This window comes from Elephas maximus, chromosome 4 (assembly GCF_024166365.1).
Source record: "Elephas maximus indicus isolate mEleMax1 chromosome 4, mEleMax1 primary haplotype, whole genome shotgun sequence".
In the NCBI taxonomy this organism is placed as follows: domain Eukaryota; kingdom Metazoa; phylum Chordata; class Mammalia; order Proboscidea; family Elephantidae; genus Elephas; species Elephas maximus.
Genome location: NC_064822.1, coordinates 53,912,319 through 53,925,629, shown reverse-complemented (window position 1 = coordinate 53,925,629; position 13,311 = coordinate 53,912,319). Strand labels below are relative to the sequence as shown.

The window sequence follows — 13,311 nt, the reverse complement described above, 5'->3', positions numbered from 1 at the left end:
TTAAATTTGCACCCTAAAGTTATGGAAGATAAATGTACATTTTTGTGAAATGTGTTCCTCTTAATAAATTTTGTTAGCATTATGCTATTTTGCATACACTGCTCTTAAAGGATGCTTGAAAATATAAGAGAATTGGATTTACTAACTGTATTAGCTATTTTATTATTCATTTTATGTACAATATTGAAATGCTTAGGACCATTTTGTGTTTTGTATCAGACAGTCAAATATATCAAATTAATAGTATTTCTCACAGCCTAAGATAATTTAAGAAATAACAGTGTTAAATGTTCAGGGAATTCAATCTGTCAGTGGTTTCTTTGTTATCCTGCACTCGTGAGTTCTAACCATCCAAGCTGGCTGGTTCCTTTCTCGCCTCCCTAGCCAACTCTGCGACAGTAATCTCTTGTTCTCAGTTTCCTGGAGCTCTGATCCTCTGCACCACTCAGTGGGAGCCCCTGTGTTGTTGATCGTTATTTTGATATGTGCCTCACCTTTCCAGCTATATGCAGTGAGTTTTCCTGGACCTCAAAGTGTTAACAAAGGAATCACTGACTGACACATACCTGCCCATTATTACTTTTCTAGAAGCTGAAAATTCCTCCCTCAGGACCATCTCAGGAATGTCTATAAAATAGTTTTCAACTTTCTCTCACTGCCTCCAAACCTCTAGGCCAATCAGAGTTTTTGGCCTCAAAGAGACAAGGAAATAAAGTATGTAAGCAATGGAGACCAGAATTGATAAGAATCTTTAGGGGGGAATTTTTTTTTATTCTTTTTTCACAAAAAGACAAGAATTTAGTGCCTTTCCTTGATGAACTACGAACACAACTCTACCTGAGTGTGTATTGCTAAGCAGCGTGGATTCAACCAGAGGTGTGCCTCTCATCCCCAGCAACTGAGACATTTCTTGCATCCTATCCACATGCAGGAGCTTCTGAAAGGAGTCTCTACAAAAGCCTTCTCTTTAATATTCTTCAGAAAATGGATAATTAGGATGGCCAATACCACTAGAATGAAAAAGAAAATATATAACATAGACTGAAAGACTCTTTCAATAACATCAGAGGTTTCTAAGAAGCTGGCATTAGTATGAAAGTTAAACACTTTATTTCCTGGCTGCTTGTAAAGTCTGCCTTTCACACCTTCATAAGCATGACTTTATTGTAAGTGTTTTTAGAAAATAATAAATAATTAAACAATTAAAATTATATTCCCATGCTTGGAACTTAACACACAGATAGAAATCTACAAATATATTGCCCTCCCTTAGCTACACGGGACACTGGTGGTATAGTGGTTAAGAGTTAGGCTGCTAACCAAAAAGTTGGCAGTTCGAATTCACTAGGCACTCTTTGGAAACTCTACGGGGCAGTTATACTCTGTCCTGGAGGGTTGCTATGAGTCAGAATTGACTGGCGGGCAATGGCTTTGGTTTTTGTTTTTTGCTACATAGGGTCACTATGAGTCGGAACTGACTCCGCGGCAGTGGGTTTTTTTTTTAATCAACAAAGAGATGTCCCGTGTGTTTTCGTTTGAATTCTCAGGAAACGCAGAAACTGATTCTCCCTTGTTTGGAACAGGGGTAAGTCCAGGTTTATGCTTAACACTAATAAAAATTTTAGAGCGATACAGATTGTTGATAGCAATTTTACTCTACTTCACTAATTCATTCATTTCCTACCACATGTCACCTATTGCATTATTCAGAAATGGGTACAATGACATATAGAACGTATGGTACCATCTCCAAGGAGCTTCCTACATAGTGAGACCTCTCTGTATAATAACAACAGAAAGTATAAAGTGATAGAAAATGATTAATTATAATTAAAATATTTAATTAATGATTAGAATTACTGATTGCTTCCCACTTTCTTTGGCATTTTTTTCCCCTAATTTTCAGTACCTTAATACAAATAAATATTACGAGTCAAATAAATATTACCAGTCCTAATAATATACCTACTCATTTTTGAGTACTAATGTTGTGTCATTGTGCTAGTCCCTTTTCACACATGATCACATTATTCCTATTATGACTGAAAATCCCTACAACAGAGGGAAACACTCCCTGGCTTTCTCTCATTTGGAGTTAATGCCCTTTCTCAGAGTCCTATAATTTATGGCATGTAGGAACAGTAAAGAATTTTGTTGGCTAAAAATGATCTCCAACATTGAGGTTTTGCTTCCACACTCTTTCTTTGGTTTTAATCTCCGTTCTCTTAACCTTCTTCATCCTTTTCATTGACAGTTCCATATTTCAGAAATCAAAGTCATGGGTTCTTATCCAAAGGCCATTCTTTGAGGACATATGTTTAGGATTTGGGTCCTGAACAAACACTGGGTGAAATGGTGGGCACAAATTTGAAAACTATTAAGACCTAAAATTTACATGGTCTAATGGAGGTGATGGAAACCTCTGGATTGGAACAGAGGGTTTCTGGAGATGCCTTTGATTGAGCAGGCTTGAGGAACTGAGCAGGTTTGGGGAAACAAAACGACAAAAACCGTTTTGGACACATTTCATTAAGTGATATCTCTAATATCTGAAGTTTATGTAAAGTAGTTTGTTGTAGAGGTGAGAGGCATACGAAAAACAAAACAAAAACGAAAACCAGTGCCATAGAGTAGATTCCGACTCATAGCAACCCTATACAACAGAGTAGAACTGCTCCACAGGGTTTCCAAGGAGCACCTGAGATTCAAAGAGCCAAGCTTTTGGTTAGCAGCCATAGCTCATAATCACTACACCACCATGAGCCTACATGGAAGAGGTAAAATCATCAATGATGTTGGGTTTCTGTGGAAAGTATACAGAGTGAAGAGAGCAGAGTGTGGGTGAATGTTCAAGATGTCCTCAAAGCATTTTGCTGATTCAATGAAAGAAACTTTAGAGTAAGCCCAGCCTGAGAGTTTTGGGTAAGCTCATGTCTCCTGAAACTGGCCACTATCTTTCTGGTATTGACGTAAATTTTAACAGCTCTCCTACTTTCCTCAGCTGAAAATTAATTGAAGCAAATATCTTTACCAACAATATTGACTATTCAGGGAACAATACTTACAATTCAGCAGTAACATAGCGAACATTGCGGTTTAGGCCATCGAGGAGTCTCATGTCTTCTGAAGTCAACTGGAATTCAAAAACCTATCAAGAGAGAAAAAAATTTTTAAATTACTTTTAGATTATATAATTCCCAGTCTTGGAAAGTCCAGGTAAATCATCAGTATAACCAACCATATGGCTGGGTACAAAAATCAATGAACTAAAGCCACTGCATTTTCCTAATACTAACAAACACCAGTTAAAAACTAAAAGAGAAGAAAAGATTTCATTTATACTAGCCTAGTGAGAAGAAGTGTCAATGACTCTAGACTTATTGGTAAGATATTTGCATGCTAGATGGTGGGAAATTAATCTGAAAAAATATCAGGTGCCTTCCAACTCAGTGAAATTTCTAGGGGTCCAGTGCTGTGGGGCAAGTCAAGGTACTCCTTCTCAAGTGAAGAATAAGTTGTTACATACAACAGAAAAGGAGGCACAATGCCTGGTGAGTCTCTGCATTTTGGAGACAATTTATCCCTTATTTGGGTGTGCTACTCCAGCCTATTTATCAAGTGATTCAAAAAGCTGCTAATTTTGAGTGGGGCCCTGAAGAACAGAAGGATCTGCCACATGGTCAGGCTGCTATGCAAGGTGCTCTGCCAAGCGGGCCATAGGATCTGGCTGATCCAATAGTTCCTGATGTGTCGGGGCAGTCCCCTATTAGTGAATCACTAATTTTAGAGCAGAGCTCTGCCATCTTCTGCAGATAACTACTCTCCTTTTGAGAAATAGCTTTTGTCTTATTATCATGAATTGTGTCCCCCCAAAAATTGTATGGTTGTCCTTCATTCTGTGATTATAATTTTATGTTAAGAGGATTAGGGTGGGATTGTGACACCACCCTTACTCAGGTCACCTCCCTGATCCAATATAAAGGGAGTTTCTCTGGGGTGTGGCCTGCACCACTTTTATCTCTCAAGAAGTAAAAGGAAAGGGAAGCAAGTAGAGAGTTGGGGACCTCATACCACCAAGAAAGCAGCACCAGGAGCAGAGTGCGGCCTTTGAACCCAGGGTCCCTGCACCTGAGAAGCTCCTCAACCAGGAGAAGATGGAGGACAAGGACCTTCCTCTAGAGCCAAAAGAGAGAGAAAGCCTTCCCCTGGGGCTGACCCCCTGAATTTGGACTCCTGACCGACTAGACTGTGAGAAAATAAATTTCTTTTTGTTAAAGGCATCCACTTGTGGTATTTCTTTTATGGCAGCACTAGATGACTAAGACATCTTGTTCTGAGCCACAGTAGAGACTGAATGCTTAACCATGGACCATCAAGTCACCATGTGGCCTGTCTTAGGCTCGATTCTGTGGAGGAGAAAAAACGGTGAACTGTATATATATGTAACAGAGAGATTTATTTCAAGGAAATGGCTCACACAGTTGTGGAGGCTAGCGAGTCCCAAATATGTGGGTCAGTGGCAGGTTGGAGGCTTCTCATAACTCACAATGCTATAATGGCTGGTAAACCCAAAATCTGCAGATCAGATGGCAGGCTGCTGCCTCAGGTCCCAAGAAATGGAGGCCAGAGAATGATGAGTTGGATGTAGGATCCAGAGAGGGTGAACTTTGCTGGAACATTTATATATATATTGGATGCAGGCACCCCTCTCAAAACTCCCCTTCCAACTCGTTACTTGCTCACAACAGATAACATTACAGATGATGATTACATCATATGGGCAGAATCACTGAGAATCACAGACCAGCCAAGCTGACACATAATCTTAACCATCTACATGACCTGAACTATCCGTCATGAACTAAATGTTGTTTGACCCACAGAGTCATAAAATCTTATGTCCACCTCAGCATTCCATCACTAAATGAGGTAGTATATAGGAGATCAGGCTCAAGCAAGACCTGAAAGCACAAATACGTGGCATGAGGAAGTGGATGAAAGCTTCATCATCTCCAGCCCTGTCATATTACCTTCCTTCTCCCTCTCTGCACCTAAGGCCTCATGAGGAGTTCCTTATGATTAGTTGACTGAGGAAGAGAATTCTTATGCCTGGTTTATAAATGGTTCTGCAAGATACGCAGGCACCACTCAAAAGTGGACAGTGCCAGCTCTGTAGACCCTTCCTTGGGCGTTCCTGAAGGACAGTGGTGAAGGGGAATCCCCCCAGTAGGCAGAACTGCCAGCAGTGTACTTGGTTGTCATTTTGCTTGGAAGGACAGGTAGCCAGATGTGCAATTGTATACTGATTCCTGCGCTGTGGTTTGGCTGGATGGTCATGGACTTGGAAGAAGCATGATTGGGAAATTGTTGACAAGGAGGTGTGGGGAAGAGCCATGTGGATATACCTCTCTGAATGGGGCAAAGAAGTGAAAATGTTTGCGTCTCATGTGAATGTTCACTGTCCTAGTTATCTAGTGCTGCTATAACAGTAACATCGCAAGTGGATGGCTTTAAGGAACAGAAATTTATTTTCTCACAGTCTAGGAGAATAGAAAGTCTAAATTCAGGGTGCTAGCTCCAGGGGAAGACTTTCTCTGTTGGCTCTGGGGGAAGGTCATTGTCATCAATCTCCCCCTGGTCTAGGAGCTCCTCAGCCCAGAGACCCTGAGCCAAAGGACACCCCATTCTCCTGGCTTCCCTCAGGGTTCTTCATTTTTGGCGATAGGAGGTCCACCTGTCTCTCTGCTGGATTCTGTCTTTTATATCTCAAAAGAGATTGACTCAAGATACAACTTAATCTTGTGGTTGAGTTCTGCCTCATTAACATAACTGCCTCTAATCCCACCTCATTAACAGGATAAAGGTAGGATTTACAACATATAAGAAAATCACATCAGATGATGAAATGGTGGACATTCACACAATACTGGGAATCATGGACTAACCAAGGTGACACTCATTTTTGGAGGACACAATTCAATCCATTACACTCACCAAAGAGTAGCCTCAGCAGAGGGGGATTTTATTAATCAAGTGTATAATATGATATATTCTGGGGGTACCAGTCAGCCTCTTCTTCCAGCCAATCTTCTCATTGCCCAATGAGATCATGAAAGAAGTGGTCATGATGGAAGGGATGGAGGTTATGCATGGGGCTCAGTAACATGGACTTCACTCACCAAGGCCAACTGGCTGCAGTCACTACTGAGTGCCCAATCTACCAGCAGCACAGGCCAACACTGAGTCCCTGATATGACACTACTGCTAAAGGCAATCATCCAGCAACCTGGTGGCAGGTTGATTACACTAGATGGCTTCCATCACAGAAAGGGCAGCATTTTGTTCTTACTGGAATAGACATTTACTCTGGATATGGAAACGCCTTTCCTGCATGCAGTGCTTCTGCCAAAATTACCAACTGTGGACTTACAGAATGCCTTATGCCCCACCATCATTCCCACACAGCATTGCTTTGAATCAAGGAACTCACTTCACAGCAAATGAAGTTCAGCAATTGGCCCTTGTTCATGGAATTCACCAGTCTCACTACATTCTCCATTATCCTGAATCAGCTGGTTGGTAGAACAATGTAGTGGTCTTCTAAAGACACAATTACAGGGAGGAGCACACAGAGTGGCCTGGATGGGCATGAAGGCCCCGCTGGTGTGTGGCCACAGCCCAAGTAGCCTGAGGCCTCAGTGGTAGGGTCTCCTCCAGGCTGTCCACTGTGCACTTGATGCCAGTTGGAGCAGTGTGAAGTGGAGTGGAGGCTGGGCCCAGGCTGCCAGTGGGGTGGGAGACCAACAGGCTAGCTAGTCCAAGGCAGTAGCTGCAGCAGTGATGATGAATGTCTTAGAGGAAGAGAGCTCCCTGTTGCCCATTTCTTCTGCCTCTGGTGCAGAATTTGATGCTGTGGTTGGATATTTAGAGGACATTATCATGGATGACGAGTTCTACTTACTACAGAGAAATTTCATGGACAAATACTACCAGGAGTTAGAAGACACAGAAGAGAATAAACTCACCTACATGCCTATTTTTAATGAATATAGTTCTTTGGTAGAAAAGTATATCGAAGAAGAACTGCTGGGGCAGATCCCTGGATTTAACATGTCAGCTTTCACAACAACATTACAGCACCATAAAGAGGAAGTGGCTGGTGACATATTCGACATACTGCTCACATTTATGGATTTTCTGGCTTTTAAAGAAATGTTTCTGGACTAAGAAAGCTGGGGACTAGATTTAAGCAGTGGTTTAGTGGTGACTTTGTTGTTCAAATCATCTTCTAGGCCAGCTTCCCAGAACAACCTGCAGCACTAGTTTGTACTTCCAGGCTATGGGATCCTGGTGGACAACACCAGCCCAAAAGACTGGGAGAGGGTAATGATGACAGGAGAATTTATCTTGGAAAGACTGACTCTGTTGCTGTCTTCTGCTGCTCTTCATTAATGTTAAGTATTGATGGGTCAACAAGAACATTATTTGACCCTCCTGGGACCTTTCTCCTGAAACACCTTTTTATATTCAGTAACCGTACTGCTCCTTCCAGAGTAGACACCTCTCAGGTATTCTGAGTCAGACCCCTCTGGATCAAGACCATGTCCAGTATCCCACCTGGATGCTCCTTTCCTTACAACAGTTGGTGTGTCAACAATGTAAAGCAAACCCATCATCATAAACCCGCTTTGTTCCAGCTAGCTTTGCAGGAATTTGTATACACACAGCTCTCTGACTTGGGTCCATTTTCAGTCCTGCAGCCTCAGTGGACCAGCTCTATGGGTTTTTGACTGTTTGGAAGCTTGTATGTAGGCTGTTATTCAAACCAATTAACTGTCTTGAAATTTCTGAAGCTGGTATTACCACAGCTAGTCTTGGCCTGGGATTGAACTGAGAAACTGTCCTTTACCTAAAGCTACATGTGAAAATCACCTCCCAGTCTTGTATTTGTACTCCTTTTGTCATTCTCTTCTGCTAGTCCTGGTGTAGTCCCACTATCATTTCTAAGCTCCTTTTAAGCATTATTTTGGAAAAATATTTTTGTAGATGAATAATCAGGCTCAATTAGTGGATCTACTCTCGGAGAGTCCATGATTATCCACTTAAGATCAAAGTATTATATGCTATGCTTATTAGCTGTTAGTGCTATGAAGGCAAAAATGGATTCTGCATTGCTGTTCCTATTTTCCTGGGCACCAATGAATGTATGCTATGCAAGAAGTAGACTACATGTATCCTTTTAATATAGCATGTTAAGTCCTGGCCTAGCTCAGCATGAGTGGGAGGTAGCAAATGGCTTTAATGGTCATGTTTGGCTCTGGGTTAGTCCAATGCTTGCTGTAACATTTCCAACCAGAAAACATGTACATCCCATCTCTAGAAAGAAAAAACAGTAGTTTAATATCCAATGTCTACATTTGATTTTTTTTAATAAAAATAAGAATCTGTTTAAAAAAAAAAAAACACCATTTCAGCACCAGATAGGTGGCAATGTCTTGCAGGGTTGGGGCAATGTTCTCCAGGTGGCTGTATATGCTCTAAATCAGTGTCCAATATGTGGTGTTGTTTCTCCTGTAGCCAGGAGTCATGAGTCCAGGGACTAGGGGTTGGAAATGGGAGTGGTACCACGCACTATTATTACCCCTAGTGACCCACTCACAAAATTTTTGCTTTCTGTCTCTGTGACTCTATGCTTCATGGGTCTAGGAGTCTTGCTTCCAAAGGGAGAAATGCTCCCACCTGGAAACACAACACTGATTCCATTGAACTGGAAGTTAAGCATGCCATCTGGCCACTTTAGGCTCCTCATGTTTCTGCATCAACAGGCAAAGAAGGGAGTTAATGTATTGCCTGGTGTGATTGATCCTGATGACCATGGGAAAATCGGATTGATATTACCTAATGGAGGTAATGAAGGATATGTTTGGAATACAGGATATCCCTTAGGACACCTCTTAGTACCGTGCTCTGCGATTAATATCAATGGAAAAATACATTCTGACATGACTACTAAGTGCATAGACTCTTCTGGAATGAATGTTTAGGTCATCCTGCCAGGCAAAGAACCACAACCAACTGAGGTACTTGCTGAGGGCAAAAGAAATATGGAATGGTGGCAAAAGAAATATGGAATGGTGGCAAAAGAAAAAAAAAATTGTTTTAAGAAGGTACTTCTAAATACCAGCTACAACCACATGAGCAGTTAAAGAAACAAGGACTATAATAATTTTTAGTATTTCTTCCTTTTTTTCTTATACTTGTGTGTGTGTGTGTGTGTGTATACACGGAGCCCTGGTGACACAGTGGTTAAGAACTTGGCTGATAACCAAAAGGTTGGCAGTTCGAATCCACCAGCCACTCCTTGAAAACCCTATAGCACAGTTCTACCCTGTCCTATAGGGCCACTCTGTGTCGGAATCGACTCGATGGCAATGGGTAATATACACACACACATATGTCTGTGTGTGTGCATACATACCTATCTATCTCTACCTCTATTTCTATCTTTATCTCTATCTGTATCTTTATCGCTATCTCAGGCTATCTCAGGCTATCATCTAAATCTATCTAAATCTACCTAAAAAATCTGCCTAAAAAATCTACCTATCTATCTGTCTACCTATCTGTCTGTCTATCTATCTATCTATCTATCTATCTATCTATCTATCTATCTATCTATCTATCTATCTATCTATCTATCTATCTATCTATCTATCTATCTATCTATCTATCTATCTATCTATCTATCTATCTATCTATCACTTGGTAATGTAGAGGGTGAGTGAAAAAAAGGAAGACCCTCAAGATGATGGATTGACACAGTGGCTATAACAATGGGCTCAAGCATAGAACAATTGTGAGGATGCCCAGGAATGGGAGGTGTTTTGTTCTATTGCACATAGGGTTCCTATGAGTAGGAACCAATACGACGGCAGCTACCAACAACAACATATCTATGTATATATATTCGTTTAGTTCCCTTCCTTATTCCATTATTTATTATAAGATATAAACAGGGCTAGTGAGTTTCTGGACATATGCATGTTGGTGGTAACATATTAGGCACAAGTATGACTTTATAACTGTCTTGCTTTAGAGATTTTTTAAGGTTTAAGGTGATGTGTACAGGTGCCAAGTTGACAGGTGGGGGGTGTTCACTGTTAATGGTTAAGTTTACTTGTCAACTTGGCTAGGCCATGATTCTCAGTAGTTTGGCAGATTATATAATCACCCTCTATTTTGTGATCTTATTTGAGCAGCCAATCAGTTGAAAGAGGAGTTTCCTTGAGGGTGTGGCCTGCAACCAATATATATAGATTTTCTGGCAAAGCACACTGGATCCTACATCTGACTTACCATCCTCTGACCTCTGGTTCTTGGGACATGAGCCAGAGCCAGCCACCTGATTTTGGATTTACCAGCTCCTGCAGCCCTGTGAGCCAGCAGCCTACCTCCTGACCTGTAGATTTTGGTTCGACAGCCCCTGCGACCACAAGAGTCAGGAGAAGCCTCCAGCCTGCTGTTTATGCAGGATTTGGGACTTGCCAGCCTCCACAACTGCATGAGCTATTTCCTTGAAATGAATTTCTCTCTATGTATTGACATGTATATGCTTCACTGGGTTCCTCTAGAGAACACAGCCTAAGACAGGTGGTGTCTGTAGGAGCCTGACGTAACTCTCTCTGGGTCCTGGAGAATCATACATTCATCTATGGCATCAAAGGGCACCACAAACAAAATTAAGAAGAAAATGAGGAGCTCACAGGTAAAACTAGCTAAACATGTATGGAAATAAGTCATCATAAATGAGAATCTATAAGCAACAGCAAAATAAACCCACTAGGATTATTAATACTGGCATTTGTAGACTGTAAAATAACTGTGATGCTATATTTAAGAAATAGTCACACACAAAACTATATAATGATTAAGAAAATTATTTTTAAAATTATACAAAATTTTTATACATAAAATTTGATATTAAAAACACTAAAGACAGCTTTATTACTATATTAGAAGTGACCTGCAAACTCATAAAAAGAAATTCATAATCATTAACCCTTAGAGAGATTCAAATCAAAACTACAATGAGAAATCATCTCAACCCTGCAAAAATGCCACCATTAAAACAGATAAATAGAACAACAAATGCTGGCAGAGATTTGGGGGACTGAAACCCTTAACCACTGCTGGTTCAATTGTAAAATGACACAATCACTATGGAAAATGGTATGGCTCTTTCTCAAAAAGGTAGAAATAGAAATGCTTTATGATGCAGCAATCCCACTCCTAGGTATATTCTCCAAAGATCTAATAAAAGAGACAAGGACAAACATATGCACACATATGTTCAACACAGCAGTATTCACAATAGCAAAAAGGTGGAAATAACCTAACTGCCCAACAATGGATAAACAAAATGTGGTACATACATACAATGGAATACTACACAGCCATAAAGAATAATGATGCGTCCTCTTATATCTTATATCATAGATGAATATGGAGGACATTATGCTGATTGATATAAGCCAATCACAAAGGCAAATGTGGTATAATTACTTTTTAGAAGAAGTCAAGGATAGATATATATAGAGAGAGAGAAAGAGACCAATGCTCATTGGTGGTTACCAGGGATGAGTGGAGAAGGGGATAACAGGAAGCACTCTCAAGACAGTAGACACTTGTTATTTTTGGTGATGGTAAAGATAGCATCAAATGTGGGTGATGTGCACACAGCTTGACAAAGATAAATGATGTCACTGAAGTGCACAAGAGAAAAGGATGTTTTTGGTAAAGGATATGACAAATATGTTTTTGCAACAACACCAACAACAACCAAAATATATGAGTGTGGTTACACAAATATGTATATAGGCATATACATGTATGAGCGTGAATATGTGAGTGCATATGTATGTGTGCACAGATAGACATATCTATGGGCATATGTAGATACAGGTGTGTGTGCATGAATGTATATTCATGTATATGATAAACTACATAGAGGGCACAGTTATGGATACTCCTTAGATATAACCAAACACTTCATAAAATTAGTTTTCTCAGTTTGAAGCCTTAGGACCATAGTCTCGTGGGTTAGCTTAGTTAATTGGCATAATACAAGTTAGAGAGTGTTTGTTCTACACCCCAACATGGTGAGTATTGTCTTGGGTCTGAAAAGCTAGTAAGCAACCACCTAAGTTACATCTATTGGTCTCTACTTATATGGAACAAAAGAGAAGGAAACTAAAGACTCATAGAAATAACTAGTCTATAGGCCTAATAGCCTGTATAAACCATGGCCTCATCTAAGCTGTGACCAGAAATCGATGTTTGCTGGCTACCACTACCGACAGTTATGATCAGGGCCAGAATAGCAGGATCCTGATAGAAGGGGAGAGAATATGGAAAAGAACTCAAGTTCTTCAAAAGTCCAGACTTACCGGACCAATTGAGACTAAAAGACTCCCCAAGACTATAACCCTGAGATACTCTTTAAATTTTAAACTGAAATTATCCCTTGAGGTCACCTTTTAGCTAAATAACTGGGTTATAAAATAAAGAATACCACCCATAAGTAATGAGCTGTTTTTGAAAATATCTATAGGAGATCACATGGTCAAAAGTTACTTTAAAGCAAAGATGAGAACCATAAGGGGACAGGGAAACTAGAGTACTGGAAATGGTACACCAGAGCAGAATGAATGACAATGACACATTGTGAAAATCTCTCCAATATAAGTGAGTAATCTGTGTAAAAATTGTTAAATGGGAATCTAATTTGCTGTGTATACTTCCACCTTATATACAATAAAATATTATTTAAAAAATAATATATTAGACACAGAGGAAGAGAAGTTAGTCAACTGGAATATAGAGCTGAAGAATTTATCCAAAATATCATAAAAATAAACCAACGGATGGAAAATAAAAGAGGCTCAGAGACATAGAGGGTAGAGTGTAAGGTTCTAGCTCATGTCTATTCAGAATTACAGAAAGTGGAGAGAGATTGAATGGTAGAGAGGAAACATTCCAAAATAACTTTAGACGGTCTATAAGGTATTAAAAACACCCATCAAAATATTCAAGAGCTTAATGAATATAAGGCCAAACAAAATGACAAAAACATTATTAACCATTTCTAGAAACTGCAGAACTATAAAGACAATTAGAAGATCTTAAAAGAAATTGGAGTAGAAACAAAGGAGCTATTATTCAAAGATGATTGGGATATTTATGTAGAGGATGCAGAGGAATCTAGAGGTAATTTTCTTTAAATATACGATATTTTTGTAAATTTAATTGATA

The 13,311-nt window shown here is 39.9% G+C and overlaps 1 protein-coding gene and 1 pseudogene across 2 annotated transcripts in view; one reads left to right on the top strand and one right to left on the bottom strand.

Moving 5' to 3' along the window:
- Window positions 1-967: 967 nt before the first annotated feature.
- LOC126074663 (prostaglandin-E(2) 9-reductase-like) overlaps window positions 968-13,311 on the bottom strand; it is a 51,382-nt gene continuing 39,038 nt past the window's right edge. For both annotated transcript variants that reach the window (XM_049881480.1, XM_049881481.1), the window contains 2 exons: window positions 3,066-3,148; window positions 968-1,010 (listed from right to left, as the gene is read on the bottom strand). In XM_049881480.1, the coding sequence (XP_049737437.1) occupies window positions 968-1,010; window positions 3,066-3,148 (126 nt within the window). The remainder of the gene's footprint in view (window positions 1,011-3,065; window positions 3,149-13,311) is intronic.
- LOC126074665 (ADP-ribosylation factor-like protein 2-binding protein) lies at window positions 6,844-7,323 on the top strand (annotated as a pseudogene).